The sequence below is a fragment of the Malaya genurostris genome, chromosome 2 (assembly GCF_030247185.1).
Source record: "Malaya genurostris strain Urasoe2022 chromosome 2, Malgen_1.1, whole genome shotgun sequence".
In the NCBI taxonomy this organism is placed as follows: Eukaryota; Metazoa; Arthropoda; class Insecta; order Diptera; family Culicidae; genus Malaya; species Malaya genurostris.
This window is the reverse complement of record NC_080571.1, coordinates 49,423,590-49,449,631: the sequence shown is the minus strand read 5'-3', so window position 1 is coordinate 49,449,631 and position 26,042 is coordinate 49,423,590. Positions and strand designations below refer to the sequence as shown.

The following is a 26,042-nucleotide window of genomic DNA, read 5'->3' as shown; positions in this document are numbered from 1 at the left end:
CAGGCAGTTTACGTTCGGTTTGTCGGCTGTAGCATTCATAGTGTAGGCGCGTACTGAAGTGCGTGGAGCATTATTTCCATCCTCTTTATCTCTTCCTTCAGGATATCAAAGGCGCGATCGTTTCTTATACAAAAGTGTATAAGTCAATTGAATCAGATTTTAGATGTAAACGGTGAATGAATGTTTGTAGCAAAAGATATATTCAAATTGAAGATTCTGTATTCGATACTAGTTAGCGTGATTCTGAATAGCATTCAACTTTGCAGTCGACTTGTACGTCTACGGGACTATTGCATGGTCAGTGCTGCAATACTACGGACACTAAGAATCTTTCCAAGTCAGAACTGAAACATACAAAATCTGGCTCGTTAAGTTCGTTATATGTACATTGAACCACCAATCGAATAAAAACCTTGAGTGCAAAATTTGGAGTCGGAATTAGCAATGCAAAAATCATTTAGGAACTTATTTGCAGGTACCGTACAACAAAGCTTTGAATGCAAAAACTGAATGAAAAATTCCGGTTCTTCCAAAAAACATGTTTCCAAGTGTGGAATGCAGCATGGTTGCCCGTAACAGATTCGAATGTTTATTTCGGTTTATTTAAAAAAAAAGTTTTAGTTCACCAAGTTATTTAATAATGTCTTTCTTGAGTAATATGGTCTCAAGCTTTCCAGACATATCAAGTTATCTTCTATATATGAACAGTATAGTGTTTCTATTAACTTGGAATATATTCCAAAATACATATGTGCTGATAATCTGGAATTCATTTTCTTCCTGTTATGCATTGAATTATCTTATCTCTAGAAACGGCATATTAACTATTATATTATTTTGGTCATAGCTACCAGAAGTTCGCGACTTTTACACACGTTGAAACTGTCACATGTTCGACGTTTGGAAGCATTGGGAAAATCGAAAAGACTCCCATCCAGAAATTTCGGAAGTTGCTTTAACCCTCATGACTGTGCCTGCAACGCAAGTTTCTGTTGAAAGAGCGTTTAGCGCTCTGGCGTTAGTATTGTCGTCAGCTTGGACAAAATTGTCCGTACAAAACCTGTCGAACATTTTAATAGTAAAATTAAACCATGACCTACTCCATCATATTATTCCACACATGTAGAATTGGAAAGACTACAAATCGATGGGAAAAAATGAATAAAAAATTATTTTCATTAATTTAGAGCTAAAATCTTATCATTTACGGTTTCAAAATCACTATAGATTCATCGTATTGAATTTCATTGCCGGTTCTGGTTGGGAAATTTGGGGAGTACGATTACCTATAAAATACACTTATATTTCCAAAAATGGTAAGTAACAAAAACTACCTAAACATGAATTCAAGCTCAATTTGGTTTTGAAGAATCTTATATCTGTCATTGGAATTATAAAAATTTCATAGTGTCTCTATACATAGATTTTGATTTTGTCATAAAAAAAGGTTTTGAAATTACTTGAAAATCCGACTAGTGAAAGTTGACATTCGACTAAGATAAGCTAAGCAATTCCTCCGTGTGTATGTATGTGTATTGTATGTGTCAAACAACGTCACTCAATTTCTCAGGCATGACTGCACCTATTGAATTTAATTCGGATCCGACTTCCGCAGTTACAAATCTAAGAATGTCGAAAATTTTCTACCGTCTAATTGTCTAAGTAGCTTGTGTCCGCATTTAAAAAAATTAAACGTTTGGAACTTTAAATATTGTAAATGAATAGTGAAACATTCTGAGAGCCGAGTTCATTGCATATATTTAGCAGTTTTCTTTCTGAAAAGAAATTATGTTAAAAAAAATGAAAAATGATATATTGAAAAATTTAGGTGTGATTCCCCGGTGAACGACCACAATTAAGTTTGAAAGCTATTTGTATAATAATAATAATAATAATAATAATAATAATAATAATAATAATAATAATAATAATAATAATAATAATAATAATAATAATAATAATAATAATAATAATAATAATAATAATAATAATAATAATAATAATAATAATAATAATAATAATAATAATAATAATAATAATAATAATAATAATAATAATAATAATAATAATAATAATAATAATAATAATAATAATAATAGTAATAATAATAGTAATAATAATAATAATAATAATAATAATAATAATAATAATAATAATAATAATAATAATACTCAGCACGTTGAATAGTAGCTATGTGATAATTGAGTTTGCAATGTCCAGTCAGAGCTCTGGCCAGAATACTGCAATGATGCTTGGAAAAATACAGTAGACACTTTGACATTTTCAGATTTAAATCTGGTAGAAATGCTTTTGTCTGAGCGCAAGTTTGCAAGCTGCGCCAGTAGCTGGCATGTTTGGATGCAGCCCAAGAACGAATCTTGTGCTTTATCCAACTAGTTGAAAGTGGTAAAGCTGGTTCAGGACCAACGAAATCATTCGTTAATAATAATAATAATAATAATAATAATAATAATAATAATAATAATAATAATAATAATAATAATAATAATAATAATAATAATAATAATAATAATAATAATAATAATAATAATAATAATAATAATAATAATAATAATAATAATAATAATATTGTGACTGTCATTTCCGATCCTAAAAAATTCATTGGTTTAGTTATCCTAGGAGAAACAGAAAAATCAAAACGTCGTTATTCAGAATAAGGGTGCATAAGATATTTTCGAAGTATTATCAATGAATGCTAGTGTATCTGTTTCTTTAGGAATAAGAAGTAAGCACTAAGGATGAATACTTCAGTAATTCAGATATATGAGCCGTTACACAAAACTCTGTGTTTATCTTTTAATATTCGTTAGTTATTAAAATTCATTGCCTTCGCCGACAGTATATATAAATCTAAAACAATTTCTTTATTTCACAATGGTAATGTAATGAAACCCTAAAATTTCCTGCAAAGGTAATCCCAACAACGCAATCGTATGTACTAGTACCGTTTCATTGAGGCAACCGAAATAGTGCGAGCGCACTATGAACCACAGCTCGTCTCCAGAAACAGCCGGTTTATTGCTTCAAGAGACATTGATGAGACAGCCGGCTTGCGACAGCCCTTCGTAACAGTAATTCCCTAAAAATCAAAGGATGTCTTCGATTTTCTAAGGCTGTCCCCGTAACATTTTATGCGAATGAGCGAACAGAAAGAAACAGGATACAAACAGCCCGTTCGGTTTGACTACTCTCCGGATAGAATACTCTCATCAAACTGGTGAGTAGAAACTGTCTCAGTGACAGCATTCATTTAGGCATGCGAGCGCTGTTGCCATTACAGTTCGGCATATGCTTCACACATATTGTAGACTGGGCTTTCGACTTTGCACTCAGACAGTTCATGCTATCTCGTGGCGGATGTCATTGAAAAGCAGTACTGCTGGGAAGCCTGCTCCAGACTATATGTCACAAATTAGGTTCCCAAATACTAGTTCAAAGGTGTAAGTCAAAAACTCAGTGGGGGACGGGTGTAGTGTGACTGGTTAGTCGATGCCTTTCATGCAGACGACCTAGGTTCGATTCCCAACCCCCCGCTCATAGGGTCAGAAAGTTTTTCTGGACCGAAGAGGCGAATGATCTTAAGGTTCAAACCTCTATAATCGGACAAAAAAATCAGCTCAAAAATGCAGTTCCAGAGTTCTGGTCTTGAATTTAGATTCTGTTTCAAACCTCAGGTCCAGAATTCACAAGCGAAGCTAAGTTCCACAATTCATTTTCAGAATTTATGCTCTAAGTTCCGATCCAGAATGCATGTCTATAATTCAGTTCTGCAACTGAATCTTGGAATTATAGATCTGGGATCTGGAGCTGAATATCCTGAGTTCAGATCCAGAATTCAGAATGAGATTTCAATTATAGAACCGAAATCTAAAATTCAGTTCTGAAATTTATTTTCAGAAACTGTGAATTTTATAATTATTAATTGGAAACGGAACCAACCACCCAGAGCGGAACACTTCTTACCTGCCCATCGTAATTTGTCATGGCATGCTATGCATTAGTTATTATAAATTCGTTTGCACCCACACCGAATTCAGGTACAAATTCCGTTTTAGAATCCCATTTCAAAATTCAATCTTGAAACCCATAGATCAGGTTCAGAACTCAGTTACAAAATCCAGTTCCAGAATCTAGCTCCAGAACTTGAGTTCAGAATTCAGTTGCAGAACTTAAATTCAAAAATCATATCATAATTCAGTTCTGGAATCTAATTTCCAAGTTTAGAACAAGAAGTCAATTTCGAAATTCAGTTTCAGAATTCGTGTCAGCAATTTAAATTCCGAATCTAGGTTTCTTATCTAGATCCCAAGTTAAGTTCCAAAGCTTAGGTTTATTATTCTGATTCGGAATCCAGAATTCAGTTTCCTGATTATGGCCCAGAAGTAAGTCACAGAATCCAGGTCAAGAATTCTACTTTGACTTCACGTTCAGAGTCCACACAGGAGAAAAACATTGCCAGTATCATGATTAAAAATCATAAACTCATGAAACATGTTTTCTCATGAAGTTTTTTGAGCAAAATGATTGATATCGTGAAAATTTCCATGGGAGATGAGTTATCGTTCATGATATCAATCATTTTGCTCATGAAATCATGAATAATAAGGCATGATTTGCATCCATGTAAGTCACGATTCATGTTCCCGAACTCAGGAATTCCGTTGAAAAATTCAGTGCCAGAATTCAGATCCACCATTTAGATTCTTTTTCAAACTTCAGTTCCAGAAACCATTCGACGTTAAGTTCCCGAATCCAGTTCGAGCTACATAACTCATGTTCCGAGAAAGTTTGTCTATGAATTATAATTCAGTTCAGGAACCGATTTCTGCCACTGAATCTTGGACTTGAATTCTTGATCTATGATCTGGGGCAGCATATCAGAACCAAATTCTGAACTTGAATTCTGGATCGACTGATACTAGCTAATACGTAAATCGTATCATTCTTTCACAGTGCTAAACTTGAAAAGGTGCTCCATAGTGAAATAAAACGTATTTACGTCAATCACACGCCGAGATGTGCCTCTTTATTATAGGAACCGATGGCTCATTTCGTGTACAGAATGAATCGTGTTCCAAGGTTACCATTACATCGACCAGCCCCGGCTAACTGCAATGCTTACATCAAATGGATTCATGTATCAACAACATTTTTGGATCCTACAGCTTGCCTCCAATATCTTATTTCTTACCAATAGCATTAAAAACTGCAGTTATCAAAACCAACTAATTATAGCTTCCGGACATATTTTGGAATTGAGCAAATCTGAACTACTTCATTCTTGTTTTTAACCATTTTACGAAGTATCCTCAGTATATAGTCAGTTCTCAGCATGTTCGACCGGTACGCAATAAAAAACACTATCTTATGCAAAATCTCACATCACCCTGATTGCCTCTAACGTAATGGGAAATTTATTCAGCGTAGGGACCACCTGAACCTTGTAAGCGCTATCTGTCACTAAAATTATCACCACTCCGAAACAGCACAGCACCTTCCATTATGTATGCAAACGAACGCCTGCACAGGAGGGACTTTCATCCTCTTCAATTGTGCTATAATCATCTGAACAATTCATGCCGGGTCGGTTTGGCATGGGGGTGTTTTTCTTTCTTTGAGGCTGTCCATCTGAGAAAGAAGCTTTTTCAGATTCACGGTTCTCGAATGCACGTTGAGTTTCGCAATTATTTTGGAGCCTTTAAAGAGTCTTTTTTTTTAGAATCACAGGAGAACATCCCACTTCAAAGCGTTTGAGGTTTCACACCTTCAACTGCGGAAACCAGACGGTGCATGACACCATCCATCTGTTGCAACGAGCAGGAAAAATTCCGCTTCATGCCAAGGATATTAAATTCACTAGATTCATACATCACCGGGTACGGACCGGTAGGGAACCGTGCCAAATAAGAAAAATCCGGACGGAGACTGTCGTTACCTCATAAATTCATATCACCTCTCCGGAGTCATCTTCTGTTTGACTTTTGAACAAGGGAACAAAGCCATAGCCATAGTCAAAGAAAAACTGCTGGAAAATAAAACTGCTTCAAGGCATCGTTCACACTTGACTTAGTTTTTTTTTCAAGGAGATAAATGTTTTCGTTTTTTCGTTGGGTGCAGCAGATGCAACAGGATTTGGTGCATAATCAGCATCCATTGCAGAGCAGTAATAGGATTCGTCGAGGTAGCCAAAGCCGGACTAGCTGTCAGTAATGCCTTAGATGAAGAAAATGAAAATTTTTATTTCAAATCAAATAATATAAAAATACTGAACATCAAAGAGAATATTGCATATCCTTAGAATTTCCTCAGATTTAAGCTGTCAATATGAAGAATGCAAACAGTCACCTAACCCGGCTCCGGCTCAGCCGAAATGTACGAACAGCCGAACTACGAAACCCCACCTTTTTGTATAATTTTATTTAACCTTCCAAGGAAATTTCCTTCGGCATCCGCGAGCAATCCAATGCAATGCAGCCCAATTTCCCTTGGAACCCAAGGCAGACGAAAGTTCGCTCGTTTCTTTCCGCTAAGCTTCAGCTCACTGTCAAGTCACAACATTTGCAACAAGCACTGCGCAACCAAAAGTCAGCAAAAATCGACACAAACAGAAATGGAATTACATTTTTCTCATTTCCTTTTGCAATTTGGTGAGTGCCGGTCTGTTTGCTGCTGGTGGGTTGACGTTTGAACCTTGCTCGCAGGAAATGTGTCCTGGTCGGGGTGGGGCCGGCACCGTATAGGGGAAAGCGAGAAATAGTTGGCTTCTTTGAGAGAAGTTGAAATTCGCCGCTGAAAGAATTTACCATCTATTAAAAACAAATGTCGCTTATTTTAGGTAACAAAAAATTCAGTATTTGTTACCTGAATATTTTTAATAAAATATGTTTAAGAAATAGAAGTAGAAACAACATGGGCGAATATTAAAGAGTATTTGTACAGCCGAATTCCGGCGGTAGAAGAAATTTATCACAATTTTTTTGAAGAGAAGAAAATCCCAAAATGTCTTTCCTTCGTCAAATTGGTTTCATTTGTCAACGAATTCAACAGCTGAGAATCGGTTAAAAGATTTCTATTTCGTTGCGCTTTAATTTTTTATCGTTTTCATATACAGATTTTCAATACAGAATTTTGATCCCCAAATACAGATTTACATATTTTGTCGTGAATACGACTTACTTTACTATGGGGCGCCTTTTCAAAATTAGCCATATGGAAGAATGGGCAGAACTTAATCGCGAATATCTCGACTTGTATTAATGGTTGCAACATAATTCTTTCACCATTTCATCAAAAATATGATCAGGAATTCAGGATAATATTTTGAACAGTGTGCGATAACCACAAACAACTCAAAAATTAAGTTTTCTTAAAATTTGAAAACAACGCGGAAAACTTTTTACTTTCGCTTGGGTTTTTCGCGCAAGGACGACGATTTTGAGATAGTCAGGCACATATCTTCAACTGAATGCGTATAAAAGGGGAACCGTGGTCGAAAATCGATCATTTCTTTTCGTGCGTTCGATGGAAGCAGACGTCGTGGGAGTGGAATCATCAACCAGCAGCGACAGAGAATGCACCTTCTGCGTGGTTAATAAAAACCTCAAACGCTCAGGTCGCATCTCTCATTCGCTTGCTGGCCATCGAGGCGCGAGGACCAGCCAGCAGCAGCAGCGGGAGCTAACCAGCAGCGAGAGAGAATGCACCTTCTGCGTGGTTAATAAAAACCTCAAACGCTCAGGTCGCATCTCTCATTCGCTTGCTGGCCATCGAGGCGCGAGGACCAGCCAGCAGCAGCAGCGGGAGCTAACCAGCAGCGAGAGAGAATGCACCTTCTGCGTGGTTAATAAAAACCTCAAACGCTCAGGTCGCATCTCTCATTCGCTTGCTGGCCATCGAGGCGCGAGGACCAGCCAGCAGCAGCAGCGGGAGTTAACCAGCAGCGAGAGAGAATGCACCTTCTGCGTGGTTAATAAAAACCTCAAACGCTCAGGTCGCATCTCTCATTCGCTTGCTGGCCATCAAGGCGAGAGGACCAGCCAGCAGCAGCAGCGGGAGTTAACCAGCAGCGAGAGAGAATGCACTTTCTGCGTGGTTAATAAAAACCTCAAACGCTCAGGTCGCATCTCTCATTCGCTTGCTGGCCACCAAGGCGAGAACCAGCAGCGACTGAAACTGGATTCTGAGTCTGTTATTGGATCTAAATTTAGGTCTTGAACTCAGGGTCCAGTTCTCTATTCCAGACTTCTATTCGGTTGTTCTTAAAACCATAATAATACTCCTAAAGAATTATGCGGAATTTACTTTACTGTTCCTCTATACAACCCATTTTTTATTCATGGCGAAAAATCGTCTTCAAATTTCAGAGCTTAGTTCCGGAATATGAGTTTAGAATTCAGAGTCTGCGTGCTGAACTGGATTCTGGAAAATGATTGTAGTTCTAGAACTAAAATCCAACTGAGTTCTGAGTCTGTTCTATGTTCTAAATTTAATTCTTGAACTCAGATCCAGTTATTAATTTCAGAATTCTTCAAATCGGTTCTTTTGTCGTGAATACGACTTACTTTACTATGGGGTGCCTTTTCAAAATTTACCTTCTGAGAGAGTGATAAGTTTTTGATCGTGAATATCTATTGTTGTATCTAATGAATCAACATAATTCTTGCGACATGCCATCGGATTCAGATTTTCAGATTTGTGACATAGTCTCAAATAATTCAAAATTAAACTTTTCTGAAATGTTTGGTATAAACGAGTATCGAAGAGGATAATTCATATGGCGCGTTTGCCTTTCTCGTATTTTTAAAGCTCATAGCTCAGTGATCTGTGAAAGGATTTATATAATCTAACTACCAATAGAATCGAAATTTTTCAATTTAAACGTGTATAGCAAAATCATTGAAGTATTTCAATAGTACACTATTGAAAAACTTGTCTCATTTGATCCATGTCAACACCAGCCAATCAGAACGCGTTCTAAGGAAGAGAACGAAATATCTGCTGCTGTACAACAAATCGTCCGGGAAAAATGTTCCGAGAAGTGGTGAATATCGCAGTGAGTTCCTCAATTTGGTCCTTGTGAATGCTAGAAACGAATCCCTACAACATATTGATAGTTTCTTTCAATAAATTATGCAAATCCGAAATGAAATAATCGACATTAAAATTCTATATGCGGCTATTTTTATAGCCGTTAGGACCGCCCATTAGTGAAAAAGCTACAAACGAAATCACATAAAAGGAAATCTCTTAACAAAAATTCAATCAGTTTGGATTCTATCGCCACTGCGAGCAGATGTGTTTTGTGTCGTCTGCACAGCTAGTTTCGCTTTCGACAAGAGCGATTACGTCACAGCTGCCAGTCATTAGCATTGGGAAAAAAAACAACGGTGGAGAGCATTGCACAAAATCAGCCGTTCTAATGGCTCTAAAAGTTTTCTAAAGAACTATTAGGATTTGTTGTTCGCAAATCGTAGGGAAATATCCTCAGTTTACTGCAAATCAAGAACAGTTTGCTTAGATTTGTGCACTTTTCGCTGTGTGAAATTCACAGTAAACGAGATCAAGTGAAGCCTTCTTTGTTTTTGCGAAAAATGTTCCAGAGTTTAATGTCGTAGAGAATTACGCAATTTGACCTTTCTGAATGCTAGAAACGAGTCCCTTCAGCATATTGATAGTTTCTTTCAATAAATTATGCAAATCCGAAATGAAATAATCAACATTAAAATTCTGAATGCGGATATTTTTATAGCCGTTAGGACCGCCCATTAGTGAAAAAGCTACAAACGAAATCAGGTAGAAACAAGCCTCTCAATAAAAAGTGAAGCCTTCTTTGTTTTTGCGGAAAATGTGCAAAGGGGAATGCTTGCATAATTCATACAATTGATCAACTAATTGATATTCGGAAGTGTTAAGGAACATGTCTGTTGTTTTCGTATTCACGACATTACCCACCCGCCTTTTTCTTGAGAAAAATATAGATTCAAATGCGGAAACCCTATATAATTCAAGAATTGAGTCGATGGTATATGACACTTGGTTACATTAGTCTTGAAGTGCACAATATTCTCTTTAGTACGATTAAGAAGCATTTGTGGGAATTCGTTAATTGACTTCAGTTCCTCAACTTTTTGTAGCTTGATTACTAGTTTTCTTTCCTTCTTTCCTTCCTTTCACCATTTTCTCTATCAGCAGAAGTTTTTGCTTCATGCATTCTTTCTTATCCACTTGCTTGTTTCAAAGCAGTTGAACACGCTTCTTTTGAAATGCTGCATTCCGGTGTCGGAATATCGGCCCAGTTGTCTTTCTATTGAAGATGTCACAGTTGTATTTAAGCGTGTGGCTGTTTCTTGAATGACAAGTTGTTTGATAGAAACCGAATCTGCACCGTCAAACATTCTTTCTGCTGGTGTACCAACAAAAATAGCTTCGAAATTTGTTGAAGTTTTGGACGGATAATAACACAGTTCTATGTACCAGAAGTGTGCGTTCTATAATTCTTTCAAGAACTCGATGCTCGCATAAGAAAAGACGCCATTCGGTGAGCCCTCTAGTATCAAAATCAGAATCAAAATTCGCTGGAACTATCTAATAATAATTATGCTTAGAAAGATCGGTTGTAAATATAACAAAAGTACGTCTAAAGTATCTTTTTGGATGATAGCAACACACCAAAAAAAATTGAATTTTACAGGTGACTTAATCCCTCATACGATGTAATTCATAAAGACCTAATTTATCAAATGACGGAGAATCTCATTTGTAATGACTTAATATTAGATGAGCTTGAATTTTACTGGTTTCGACTGTAACTTGCGTTCTGCTAGCAGGTGCGACTGTATGAATTTAAATGCACCTTTTACCAGCCAAGCAGATGCATGCATCTGTGGCTCGGTCGATTAACAGACGTACTTGCGATCCAATGATTCTCGGTTCAAGTCGCGACGGTTGCTCTCAGTATTTTTTTTTTATTTCAATGAATTTTATGTATGGAGTTTTAGACCCAATATTAAATGTTCTTCCATTTAAATTTGCGTGAGCTGCGACGCTCCATTTATGTGCATTTAATAAGATGTAAAATCACAGGGTTTTTTTTAAGTGTGAAGAATAATCTTCTCCTGCACAATTTACATCTTAATAGATGCACATAAAAGGAGCGTCGCGATTCATTTACATTCACAATTCAAAGCATGTAAAGATATGTCATATCAATTATCTTTACATGCATCCGTTAGTTGACGCTTACATCGATAAAGACGTAAAATTTATTTTTACATGTTATAGATGTAATGTTGTGGCTGGCGAAGAGAGGCTTAGTTATCGAAATCTCAAGCATGTGTAAAGCTATAATTGCATACATTTGGGATAATGGTGTAATTTTGTCGGTTATAAAACAAATGCAAATCAAGTGTTGGTTCGGATTAATTGAACTTTTTGATTGTAGATCAAATTTTGGTTGCCTTGTTCCACATCAATGGCTCGAACAACCCCATGGGGCTGATCCTTGTAGTTTTTTGTCAACGAATTCAACAACTGAGAATCGGTTATAAAATTTATATTTCGTTGCGTTTTAATTTCTTATCTTTTTCATATACAGATTTTCAATACAGAACTTTGATCCCCCAGTCCAGATTTACATATTTTTCTCGAGAAAAATATAGATTCAAATGCGGAACCATACACGCTATACGAAATTGAACAAAGCACGCTGTGGGCTTCGTTCGAAAGACGAAAGATCGCACAGAGTCGCGCGGCAGAGCTCCGTTCACTCAAGCTCAGCAGAAAAATGACGAGTAATGTCAGAGTGAACTCGATGCATTGCGAAGCGACTACTGACCGATCGCATCGCACTCACTTTGACATACAATGACATTTTTCTGCTGAGCTTGAATGGACGGAGCTCTGCCGCGCGACTTCGTGCGATCTGTCAAGCTTCGCTTTGCGTCGCGTGTCGCTTTCTCTCTGGCTTTGCCCTTTTGCGTTCAACATGTTGCTGAACTCTGACAGTTTTTGTTTTGGAGATTTTTGCCTCGTGAAGACGGAGCGAAGTCTGAATTTTCTGCCAAGTAGTCTACCAAATGCTTCTTTTGATTCATGGACATTTTTTTAAGAGCTGGATCCGAATGTTTGCAGAATGACCTTTTCAACACAAACTGTGGTAGTTATTCGCCAGCTGGACGCATGGAAAAATATAGCTGTCGCGGGTTACTTTGATGCGTGTGCTGTCCAAATTTCGGTGTTGCTTGTAAGGAGTGTATCGCAAATAAGCTAGCCACATACATTTGTGTGAAAATTGAGGTTCTGAACACATGGCTAAGTGAGAAGGGTATTATAATGCGAAAATTGGCGAAGCGGTTCGGAACTCATCATGCCAGTTTTGATACCATCATTAATAAGTTTTGGGAACACTATTCTTTAAATGAGCTTCCAGGAAGAGGCAGGAAATCCGGTTCTTCCAACCCAAAACTGGACCAGAAAGTGGTATCTCTAATCATGAAGAACAAATCAATGTCAATACGTGATTTGGCCAAAAAAGCAGGAACGAGTGTCGGAATGATCCAGCATATCAAGAGGCGAAATCACCTGAAGATCTACAAGAAGCAGAAAATCTCGAAACAAAGTGTAGAATAGAATAAGCGAGCAGCAACAATCGCCCGTAAATCGTATTCGCGTCTTTTGCAGTATCCGGATGCATGCGTTTTGATGGACGATGGGACTTTTCTAAAGGAGGACTCAAAAACCCTTCCAGGTCTACAATACTTTACTGCCGCTGTTGGGGAGGATGTGAACGATACGGACAGGTCGATTCAAGTGGAGAAAATCGATCGAAAGGTACTGGTATGGCAAGCAATATGTTCCTGTGGTTTGACGTCAACCATTTTTTATACCACCGGAACTATAAATGCAAAAATCTATCGATCTGAGTGTCTCCAGAAGAGATTGCTGCCTTTATATAAGAAGCATAGTACACCTCCACTGATTTGGCCGGATTTAGCATCGGCTCACTATGAAAAAACCACTTTCAATTGGCTTACGGTAAAGGGTATGAATTTCGTTGAGAAAAATATCAATCCACCAAATTGCCCTCAGCTTCGACCCATCGGACGTTACTGGCCAATCGTGAAGAGTATCTTCAAGAAAACTGGTATGGCAGCTGGGAATATGCAGAAGTTCAAACAAAAATTGAGAACAAACGTCCAAAAATTCGATGCAACACTTGTCCGGAACTTGATGAAGAGCGTTCGACCAAAAGTTCGGAAATTCGTTAAGGAATAATTTAAATTTCATCCGGTTTTCATTATGCTCAAGTTTAACCTCATACAATAAAGGATCAATTTTTAGTTTGAATAAAATATCGTTTTTAATTAAAATTTGAAAGAAAAAATTGTGGATATTATTTTCGATACACTCCTTATTTGTCGTGTTTGCTTGATGCAAAAATCCAGTTCCACTTCAAATGCTGTCAAATCGCTTGTTTCAACTCTAATTTGAATTTAGTTTCAAAGTCTTTCAGCTGAAATTTAAATCAGTTTTGAACCTGATTATTATATCGGGATTGCTCACAGCCTCGTTACAGGATAAGACCCCAACTCAGTTTCATGACAATTGTTAATTTAAAAAGGCTACTCGAGAGTTATTTAAGCAGCTAAATTCCGGCGGCAGAACACAATTGTCATCAAGAGTAGAATTTGAAAATGCCTTTCTTTTCACAAAATTGTCTTTTCGTCTCGACGAATTCCTAACTGAGACGAAAAAGAAATAAAATCAATTTCTATCAAAGTGAAAATTTTGTTCAATGATTTTCCGCTGGATGGTTTTAATTATTATAATCAACAACAAAAGTATATACACATCAAGTTTATGTTCTTATTCGTTAGCCAGGTACAAGAAAAACATGTTTGATACAATTTCACCGAATTTTGCTGCCGTTCATTTTTTACCCCAGAACGCTTTCGTGGTTTAGAATTGTATCCCAGCTCAATCATTTGATTACTGTTTACTATAACCATAATTAACCTTTACGATAATTCAATTTGATGTTTAGTCTTTCATTTACACTGGTGCATTGTTTTTATTTCTCTTAACCGGCTGAGCTTTTGAAGTTGCCCTGGGGTAGAAACGTGCCCCATAAGAGTGCTTACGTTAGTGTTTTGTGGAATGCAAAAACCGAAAAATTTGATCATAACTTTTTTGTCAAAAAATTCAAACAAATTTCTTGAACTTGACGAGAATTCTAAATTAAGAGAATAGGCGAAATCATTAGATTTGATTAGATTTCATTAGATTTCATTAGATTTCATTAGATTTAATTAGATTTCATTAGATTTCATTAGATTTCATTAGATTTCATTAGATTTCATTAGATTTCATTAGATTTCATTAGATTTCATTAGATTTCATTAGATTTCATTAGATTTCATTAGATTTCATTAGATTTCATTAGATTTGATTAGATTTGATTAGATTTGATTAGATTTGATTAGATTTGATTATATTTGATTATATTTGATTAGATTTGATTAGATTTGATTAGATTTGATTAGATTTGATTAGATTTGATTAGATTTCATTAGATTTCATTAGATTTCATTAGATTTCATTAGATTTCATTAGATTTCATTAGATTTCATTAGATTTCATTAGATTTCATTAGATTTCATTAGATTTGATTAGATTTGATTAGATTTGATTAGATTTGATTATATTTGATTATATTTGATTAGATTTGATTAGATTTGATTAGATTTGATTAGATTTGATTAGATTTGATTAGATTTGATTAGATTTGATTAGATTTGATTAGATTTGATTAGATTTGATTAGATTTGATTAGATTTGATTAGATTTGATTAGATTTGATTAGATTTGATTAGATTTGATTAGATTTGATTAGATTTGATTAGATTTGATTAGATTTGATTAGATTTGATTAGATTTGATTAGATTTGATTAGATTTGATTAGATTTGATTAGATTTGATTAGATTTGATTAGATTTGATTAGATTTGATTAGATTTGATTAGATTTGATTAAATTTGATTAGATTTGATTAGACTTGATTAGATTTGATTAGATTTGATTAGATTTGATTAGATTTGATAAGATTTGATTAGATTTGATTAGATTTGATTAGATTTGATTAGATTTGATTAGATTTGATTAGATTTGATAAGATTTGATTAGATTTGATTAGATTTGATTAGATTTGATTAGATTTGATTAGATTTGATTAGATTTGATTAGATTTGATTAGATTTGATTAGATTTGATTAGATTTGATTAGATTTGATTAGATTTGATTAGATTTGATTAGATTTGATTAGATTTGATTAGATTTGATTAGATTTGATTAGATTTGATTAGATTTGATTAGATTTGATTAGATTTGATTAGATTTGATTAGATTTGATTAGATTTGATTAGATTTGATTAGATTTGATTAGATTTGATTAGATTTGATTAGATTTGATTAGATTTGATTAGATTTGATTAGATTTGATTAGATTTGATTAGATTTGATTAGATTTCATTAGATTTCATTAGATTTCATTAGATTTGATTAGATTTGATTAGATTTGATTAGATTTGATTAGATTTGATTAGATTTGATTAGATTTGATTAGATTTGATTAGATTTGATTAGATTTGATTAGATTTGATTAGATTTGCCCTGTTTATGCTTATTGTTAGTCTTGTTCCAAAATTTGAGTCGTCTTGCATTTTTCTATAGAGAAAAGGAAAGTTGAAGTAAATTCCATTCGTTTCAAAAATCAGTTTTCACTGTGTTGTCGTGGCCTTTTTGTATGACAAGAGCCAAAAATATAAAGTCTCCAAAGATTTGTTAGCATGCTGCTTCACTTCACCCGAGCTCCCGTACCGCACTATACTTCCCACAGCCATTCGCATTCCGTTGCACAATCTGCAGAAGATACGAAGCAGCCTAGATGGAAGTTGTCCTTGTAATGTTGATAAATAGTTGCAGCATTATCTGAGACCTTTCAGCGCGCATCTCTCGGCAGATACTCCGTGCTCACTCGGCAGTCCCCTGCCGGTCCCGTGCGGCTCTACGGCGGACAACTGTTTGCAAAAGGCAACATCCCAAAATTTATTCCATTTCCTTTTTAATTTTCTCCAATTTAGCTGCTAGGTACATAAATACACAGAAGGATTGCGCTCTTTGCAAAGCAAAGTGGTTGTGCTGCACTCGGTTCCCATTAACAGCTTAGTACCGGCGCCGTCCTTTGGAATGACGAAGAGGAACCATTCCCGTTCAGATTCCCGACCGCTTGCGAGCAGACGAAGGACCAAACGCTGTTTCATAACATTTAACTTTTGTAAATAACTGACACAAGCTGATGTTTAAAATTGATTACTTTGAAGGTTTGTCATTAAGAGTACTTCATACGAAAAAAAAAATATAGGTATATGTTTGTCTGCTTTCCAATTTCGAGAAGTGGGAGCTCATTCATCGTTCCGTCGCGAATAGCGCAATTTTTCACTCGTGGTTTACCCGATAATGAATAATGGGGAACAATTTGACACAGTATGAGATCCAGTTCGGGTACACAACGTAATTCCATCAAGTTTTTTCTATTATAACATTAACAATCTGCATGATAAAATCTGGGTGTAATGAAAAATTACTTTACCGCCAAACGGGATGATGACGAGTCGAAAACCCGTTTTATTTTTCTCATAACCACTTTTCGGTGGGTTCAACATGACCACCAGCGCGGGACCAGGGTTTGACAGTGAAGGTCGGTCCTGTCCGGAGCATTTCACTGAATATTCAGTGGAATCTGCACTGGACAATTTTGTTTAATGAGTCTGAATTGTTTTATCACATGGTGATAATTGTGTTTGTTGAAAAGTTTAATCGTGTGGTAAATTGAAGACATTTACCACACGTTGTCTCGACCATGACATGCGAACACTTTGGAAATGGCTGAATTTTGGATTAACCCAATGAATTTCCGAAAAGATTTGACGAATCTTTTACAAGAATAAATATGAAACTTGGTAATTTTTAAAGTGTCTATTCGAATCGAAAGTGTTTTATTTTCATCCTCTAATCGCTCCTTAGTCTTTCAAAGTTTTCGCAGTATAATAGCTCAATAGTGATATGAGGCTAAATCTCACCAAAATAGTAGTAACTGGACAGAATGTAATTTCAATCAATTAGAGATCAATCGTTTTCGATTTGAACAACTTTAACTCTATTGATTTTGACGATTTGAACGATTTGAACGATTTGAACGATTTGAACGATTTGAACGATTTGAACGATTTGAACGATTTGAACGATTTGAACGATTTGAACGATTTGAACGATTTGAACGATTTGAACGATTTGAACGATTTGGACGATTTGAACGATTTGAACGATTTGAACGATTTGAACGATTTGAACGATTTGAACGATTTGAACGATTTGAACGATTTGAACGATTTGAACGATTTGAACGATTTGAACGATTTGAACGATTTGAACGATTTGAACGATTTGAACGATTTGAACGATTTGAACGATTTGAACGATTTGAACGATTTGAACGATTTGAACGATTTGAACGATTTGAACGATTTGAATGATTTAAACGATTTAAACGATTTAAACGATTTAAATGATTTAAACGATTTAAACGATTTGAACTATTTCTCTTAGCATCAATATTCTCGGAGATGGCTTAGCTGATATAAGTGACTAGATGATGGCATAAGCGACGTAACTGACAAAAAGCACTCATTTTTCTATTCCGTCAATTTTCTTAGAGATGGCTCATCCCTCGCAAATAATATTGAACTGGCTTTTAAAACTGATATTGATTGATTGATATAGATTATATAAATTAATTAGCGGGCGCTTCTTGTTCAGGAGATGTAATGATATAAGTGACGTAATCGCCAAATAGCAGTTTTTTTAAGTACTAAATTTTGTCTTACTTGCCTGAACCAACTTCGAAAATCATAGACGCGTTTGTATGCTAAATACTATTAGACTATTTGATAAGCTCACAGTAGTCAAGTCGAACACTTTTTGTTCCACAGATATAACCGAACATATATTTCACTGAGAATATTTGAATGGCAAGAAAAACAACTATTTCTTCTGTAAGTAGATATTTGCTGAACGTTCACAATGTGAGTTTCGCTTCAAACAAGAGCGATTGTGGCATCCAGCTGCTGGTCGTTTGCATTTGAGAAAAAGAAAACGAAAAGTGGACAACGATTGGGAACAATATACAAAATCAGCTATTTTAACCCTTTCACAACCTCAACATGTCCAGGACGAAATATGTCACTACAACACAATATTTTAGCTATTGTGGGTGTAAATTAAGAGAATATTACCAGAAAAACATAACAGGATGCATAAGTTTCCAATAATTTCATGGGAAATATTTATATCGTAATTTAATTTATTGCTTTAATTGCTTTGATTATCAGAATAGTAAAATAAATAGTTAGTTATGGTATTCTACGAAACGATTTCGTGTACTTGTTTAGCACAAATGGACGTTGCACATAACACATTAATTATGTGTTCTATTTCTGCCTTTCTCTATAGAAAGGTATTAGAATTGCTGGAAAAACCGACTTTCGAACGGAGCCTCGGAGACCCATAGTGTTATATACTATTCGACGAGATCGGAAAATGTCTGTGTGTGTATTTGTGTGTGTGTGTGTGTGTGTGTGTGTGTTTTTTTTTTTTTTTTACAAGGTGAAATACCTACTTATGTACTTTCCCAGTTCACGCGCTCAGTAGTTGTCAAGCTACCGCTATTGTGAACCAGCGAGTGGGACTGGCTGAACCTTACCCACTAAAACACCTTGGACATCTTGCCTTGATCCCCCCGGAACTAAGCTAAGCTCAATACTTCGGGGGAGGCTGTGCTCATGCACTTCTTCGTTTGGGAGAAAATGAGCTCCTGAGTTTCTATCTTTATCTCTCTCGATCCACCTTTGGCGCTTCGACAACCCAATGCCGCTACGTCGCGCCGCACTACTCGCCTGATCCCCGACGATGGATCTAGCCTACACCGACTGAGAGTTTCCCCTTTTACGCCACGCGGGACACCCGAAGGAGTGCCGAGGTCTGCTCTGCGATTCCGGTTGGAGCATGGCGTCCGGTTCGCTGATGCCCCGACGACTCGAATCGGTGTTGTGGCGTCTGCTCGACTAGTCCCCGGTGATGGATCTAGCCTACACCGACAGAGAGTTCCCCGACGATGGAAGTTCTCCCGAAACCGACGTTTTCGATACCCGTCTACGGCCCGACCGTAAGGATGCCTGGGTCGATCCAATGATGCCGGTTGAAGGATGGCTTCCGGTTCACTGGTGCCCCGACTATCTTAACGGTGCTACGCCACGATCTACTCGTCTAATCTCCGATGAAAGATCTAGACTACACCGACGGAGAGTTCCCCGGCGAAAGAGGCTCTCCCGACACCGAGTCCCCTGTTGCACCACTCGGGACACACGAGAGAGTGCCGAGGTCGGTCCGGCGATTCCAGTTGGAGCATAGCTTCTGGTTGGCTGGCGCCCCGACGACACAAGTCGGTGTTGTGGTGGCTACTCGACTAGTCCCCGCCGAAGGATCTAGCCTACCGCGACAGAGAGTTCCCCGACGCTGGAAGTTCTCTCGAAACCGACGTTCCGAAACCGGTTTACGACGCGCCTACTCAACTAGCCCACGGTGGTGGGTCTAGCCTACCCGACGGAGAGTTTCCCGGCGAAGAAACCTGTCCCGAAAACCGAGCCACATTCTACACGCTTCGTCCGTCTTCTTAGGGTGCCGAAAACAGTCCGGCATTTTTCGTCTTTGGACCTAGGTCATTTGACGCTGCTCTTCTCGCCAACTCCTCTGCAGTGTGGACATAATCTGAACAACTGTCCGGTTCACCGCGTTCCATTTTCCTTCGTCACTGCACATCCTTTGAACGATGTTCTCCACGCTGACATCGGCGCCAACGATGGCAGTCATTTCGCTACGCGGTTGGATAAACCGTGGGCAGCTGAATATTACGTGCTCCGGCGTTTCTTCTGTTTCCTGGCACTCAACACACAACGGCGACCTTGCGTGGCCAAATCTGTGCAAATATTGCTTAAAACAGCCATGTCCAGACAGGAATTGCGTCAGTTGAAAGTTTACCTCGCCGTGCACTCGAGTTGTCCAAACCGACAGGTTAGGAATTAATCGATGCGTCCACCTTCCCTTCTCCGCGTTGTCCCACTGCTGTTGCCATTTAGTGTGTGTGTGTGTGTGTGTGTGTGTGTGTGTGTGTGTGTGTGTGTGTGTGTGTGTGTGTGTGTGTGTGTGATGGCTGAACCGATTTTAACAAGCTTGGGCTCGTTTGAAAGCTACTGTCGGGCCATTAATCAAGTTCAAAGATCATAAGATCATCAATCCTGGAAACGCTGAAATGAGAAGTTTCGCCCCACCCGCCGTATTCCCCAGATGTCGCCCCTTCTGACTTCCACCTATTCCGTTCGATAGCACACGGCCTGGCAGATCAATATTTTCAATCCTTCGAAGAGTTGGAAAAATGGATTGCTTCATGAATAGCGTCAAAAGAGGACTCCTTTTTTCGAGCCGTGATCCGAAAAATTGCCGGAAAGATTTGAGAAAGTTGTCCCTAGCGACGGACAAAACTATGAATAATACATCTGTAAGCACTTTTTCGCAATAAAGCTTATAATTTTGGAAAAAACGGCGGAAGCACAGTTGTACTCCTGATATTAAGATTACTTCTTTGCAAATCGGAGGTAAAAATCATCACACATGCAAATCTAGCTTTGTGCATTTTTCACAGTTCGAAATTCGCACCAAACGAGTGCAAATAAAGATAGAATTTGGCTGCGTTGAGTTCGAGGAAAATGTTCGATGTGTTGAATATCGTAAGGAGTGTATCGTAAATAAGCTATCCAGAACTTTTTCTTTCAAATTATGATAAAAAAAAACGATTTATTCAAACTAAAAATTGATCCTTTATTGTACGAGGTTAAACTTGAGCATAATGAAAACCGGATGAAATATAAGTTATTCATTCACGAATTTTCGAACTTATGATCGAACGCTCTTCATCATGTTCCGGACAAGTGTTGCAACGCATTTTTTGGACGCTTGAGCACAAATTTTTTTGAGCTCCTGCATGTTCCCAGCTACCTTACCATGCTTCTTGAAGACCCTCTATACGATTGCCCAGTAACGTTCGATGGGTCGAAGCTGAGGGCAATTTGGTGGATTGATATTTTTCTCAACGAAATTTATACCCGTTTTCCGCAAGCCAATTGAGAGTGGTTTTGGCATAGTGAGGCGATGCTAAATCCGGCCAAAACAGTGGAGGTGTACTATGCTTCTTATATAAAGGCAGCCATCTCTTCTGGAGACACTCAGATCGATAGATTTTTCCATTTATAGTTTATAGATAGTGTAAAATATGGTTGACTTCAAACCACAGGCACATATTGCTTGCGTACCAGTACCTTTCGACCGAATTTCTCCACTTGAATCGAACTGTCCGCATCACTCACATCCTTCTCACCGACGACAGTAAAGTACTTTCTGCTCTTTTTAGGTGCTCCTTCAGGTAACTTCGCCTCTTGATACGCTGATCATTCCGACACTCGTTCCTGCTTTTTTGGCCAAATCACGTATTGACATTGATTTGTTCTTCATGATTAGAGATATCACTTTCTGATTCAGTTTCGGATTGGAAGAACCAGGTTTTCTGCTTCTTCCTGGTAGCTCATCCAAAGAATAGTGTTCCTTAAACTTATTAATGATGGTTTCAACACTGGCATGATGAATTCCAAACCGCTTCGCCAATTTTCGCATAGTAATACCCTTCTTACTTAGTCATGTGTCCAGAACCTTAATTTTCACTTCCTTATCAATACGCGATATTTTGAAAACGCAGAATTTCAACCGCACGAACAAGTAAACAAACGAAAGCTGACAGCCAAACGCACAGCATGCTGCGATCTGACCATAAAAACCATAACAAATACATGCGTACAACACAAATGTATGTCGATAGCTTATTTTCGATACACTTCTTAGAGAATTTCCCAATTTGACCAGTCTGGAAGCCGGAAATGAATCCCTAACAGTATTTTTCTAGTTTAATTCACTGAAATATTGAGATATATGAAATATTGAAATATATGAGCGATTGTACGCCTTTTACTACGATTATATTTATTTAATGATTTCTTCTAGGTCAAGATTTAAACTTACAAATTATTTTGACTAGCACCCTTTTTCCTGGAATACAAACGTAATCATCCGCAACAAAATAGACTCCTTTTCAGGATCCCAAAAGTAACGTAAAGAACTTCTTTAGAAAACTATCTTAAACTACCGCTATAATTCCTGGAATACAAACGCAATCTTTCGAAAACGACTACAAAATCTTAAACGGTCAAACGATATCAAACCAGGTAATATCTATACACATCTCGAATGCAGTCCTACGTCAATCTCTCGGTTATGTCTCTGACAGTACTTACTCCTCAGTTTTCTTTAATCTGGAAATCCCACGATATACCAGAAGCAACCGAATGAATCACAGCACACCACACATGTAACAGATCGGCTGAAAAGTTCGTATCGTTTCTATGAGAGGGCGCCACTAGAATTAAATCCATACCATTTTCAGTTAGTACCAACCTTCAAAAGATACGTGTATAAATTTGACAGCTGTCTGATTATTAGTTTGTGAGATATTGCATTTTGAGTGAAGCTACCGCCGATACCAAAAAATGGCTTGATGAGTGTTATCCAGACTCTGCACCGGGCGAAGTAACAATTCGTAATTGGTTTGCAAAATTTCGTACTGGTCATATGAGCGCCGAAGACGATGAACGTCCAAAAGAGGCTGTTACCGATGAAAACATGAAAAAAATCCACAAAATGATTTTCAATGACGGTAAAGTGAAGTTGATCGAGATAGCTGACACCCTAAAGATATCAGAGGAACGTGTTGAACATATTATTCACGAATATTTGGATATGAGAAAGCTTTGTGCAAAATGGGTGCCGCGTGAGCTCACAATCGATCAAAAACAACAACGAATTGATGATTCTGAGCAGTGTTTGGAGCTGTTATATCGAAATAAAACCGATTTTTTACGTCGATATAAAACAATGGACGAAACATGGCTCCATCACTTCACTCCGGAGTCCAATCGACAGTCAGCTGAGTGGACTGCACGCGATGAACCGAACCCAAAGCGTGGAAAGACTCAACAATCGGCCGGTAAGGCTATGGCGTCTGTATTTTGGGATTCGCATGGTATAATTTTCATCGACTACCTTGAAAAGGGAAAAACCATCAACAGTGACTATTATATAGCGTTATGAGAGCGTTTGAAGGACGAAATTTCAAAAAAACGGCTTCATTTGAAGAAGAAAAAAGTTTTGTTTCATCAAGACAATGCACCGTGTCACAAGTCGATGAAAACCATGCTGAAATTGAACGAATTGGGCTTCGAATTGTTCCCTCATCCACCGTATTCTCCAGATTTGGCCCCCAGTGACTTTTTCCTGTTCTCAGACCACAAGAGAATGCTCGCTGGTAAAAAATTTAGAAGCAATGAAGAGGTAATCGCTGAAACTGAGGCCTATTTTGAGGCAAAGGACGAATCGTACTACAAAAATGGTATCGAAAAGTTGGAAGATCGCTATAATCGCTGTATCACCTCTGATGGCAATTATGTTGAATAATAAAAACGAATTTTGGCAAAAAAATGTGTGTTTCTATTAAACGATACGAACTTTTCAGCCGAACTGTTATGCTGTGAGGACGCCTGAGAATTTTTTTTCCCTGTAGAGACTTCATATAGCAAGCCACATTCACAGCCATATACAAACTTCTACTCATGTTTCTGAAACACTCATTTCGGATTGAGATGATTGGTTTTACTATGTATTTTACTTGTTTTACTATGCATGTAAAAGTTAGTGTTCACTTCGTCATTATATCCACAAACGGGTGAGATTTTGTAGTTCTGCTTCTGCGAATTACTTTTGTCTGGTTTCATTATGGCTATTTTATACAACCATCGTTAACAATCGGAAGTGTTTAGCCAACGAACTTGGAGGGAAATTTCAATTCAGAAGTTATTCAAAATACTGTCCATTTTCGGCAAGTAAGTGGTATCTAATCGTCAATAAAAAGATATCGAATCTAGAATTCTAGACAAAGATTTGAAATAACTTTCACTAAACTTTGAATCTAGAAGTTATAGTCGTAAGCGATGGAAAATCCGCAATCAAAGAACGATTCGGTTCCTAAAATTCTCTAACCAGAATTTTAAAGCACGGTCCAAACCTTGTTAGGATATACTTAATAATAAATTACCTTCAACTCATATTCACTCACACATACACATATTTCGCGGAAAACTCGTTCAGGAAGGCAATTGCTGGTACTTGTCAGCATGTCGGTTTTACTCAACCGTTAAAAAAGATTATTCCAAAAACTTTCTCTTTTCGCTCACTCTCTCGCATACGTTCAGTTTCGTTAACAAATTTCTATTTTATCATATTAAATAAATTTAAACAAGTTACTTTGGTGCGTGACGGCAAGATTCTACCCACTGAACACACCGAACAGCGTCGGTATCCCGGGAAGGGCCACATATCTTCGATATGTAAAACAGCATCCAAACACGCTTCCACGCATCGATTTTCAGCGCATGTGGCAGCCTGCTTCCACCAGTCGAGTCATTGAAACAGTTACTGAGAAATGCTTGAAAATATGATGATATTTTCAAACCTTTTTCCATGTCGGGTGCACTGGGGATTAATTTAAATCCCGTCGAAACCTAATTGTGAGAGTGGGTTGTGTGTGCTTTGTTTTCAATGATTATTCGGGTTAACCAGGTCAACTGAGGAGCCTGGGACCGAAGCTCAGTAACAAAACGAGCAACCGTATGAAAATGTCAATATGGACGGAAACTCTCTGTACCATTCTGACCAAGCAACGGACCGACCTGAATGACCGCTGCAATAACAAAGGCACTTGAAAAATTGAGGGAGTTCATGTTGTGATTCTTGGAAAACGTTCAGTTTAGCCCCCTTCTGGGTTGGAGCTTTTTGATATGCATACAAAAACAAACTGGTCATCGAAAACGTTTACTTAAAACTGGTGAAATTTTAACGATGGGCTACCAAACTCTGTTCATGTTTCTAAATCAAAACCTTAATCGAAATTTTTCAACCTAACAAACACATATTCTACATATTCTAAACGAACGGTTTTCTGTCGTTCTTGTTCATTTCAGGCGAACTGGTGGGATCCTCGCGCAAATTTCGCACCGACTTCCTGCAGGAGTGGCCAACGCCGGGAACTGGGCCATATTTCGATACGGCATCGATTCCATCCAACATCACCGGGCTGGTGGGCAAAACCGTACTGCTGATCTGCAAAGTGAAAAATCTGGGAAATCGAACGGTAAGCCATCGAGAAGAATTTACAACCATATTCAACATCTTTTCGGTTCGGCGGAACATCCAAAAAAACGGCCAGACCGCCGGCTTGAAAAAGCTTTAATAAATAGTATCCAATCAAATATTATTTTGAGCTTGAGCCAACTTCGGTTGGCGTTGCTGTCAGGAAGAGGAATGGAAAACTTTTCTCAAACAACCGCTTTCCGTTGCCTGATCTGATGACTAGAAGCTAAAAGGATGATAAGATTTACGAGGGAGGGGTGAACTGGAGTTGATGGTGTTCATGAGCGAAGGCGAAGGTAAATTTAAAATTCCGTTCAGCTACTATCATGCTACGACGGGGCAAGCATGACTGGCACGTTTGATAAAAGTTTTCTGTTTTGCATCGGATCGTCAACTATTTAAATTCAGTTTAGATGATACCCGGATAAGCCCGCAACGGAATTTGATGGCTTGCTTGGTTGGAAATAAAACTAAACTTTGCACTTGCGAGAGGAATAAATTTCCAACCCCGTATGGTATGCAATTCCAATATTTTGAAGTGACAGGCAAACATTCCGCCAATTTT

At 37.6% G+C, this 26,042-nt stretch overlaps 1 protein-coding gene across 3 annotated transcripts in view; it reads left to right on the top strand.

The window, feature by feature from the left end:
- Positions 1 to 26,042, top strand: part of LOC131427979 (zwei Ig domain protein zig-8-like) — a 530,197-nt gene that overhangs the window by 452,894 nt on the left and 51,261 nt on the right. For all 3 annotated transcript variants that reach the window (XM_058591597.1, XM_058591595.1, XM_058591596.1), the window contains exon 5: positions 25,309 to 25,478. In XM_058591597.1, the coding sequence (XP_058447580.1) occupies positions 25,309 to 25,478 (170 nt within the window). The remainder of the gene's footprint in view (positions 1 to 25,308; positions 25,479 to 26,042) is intronic.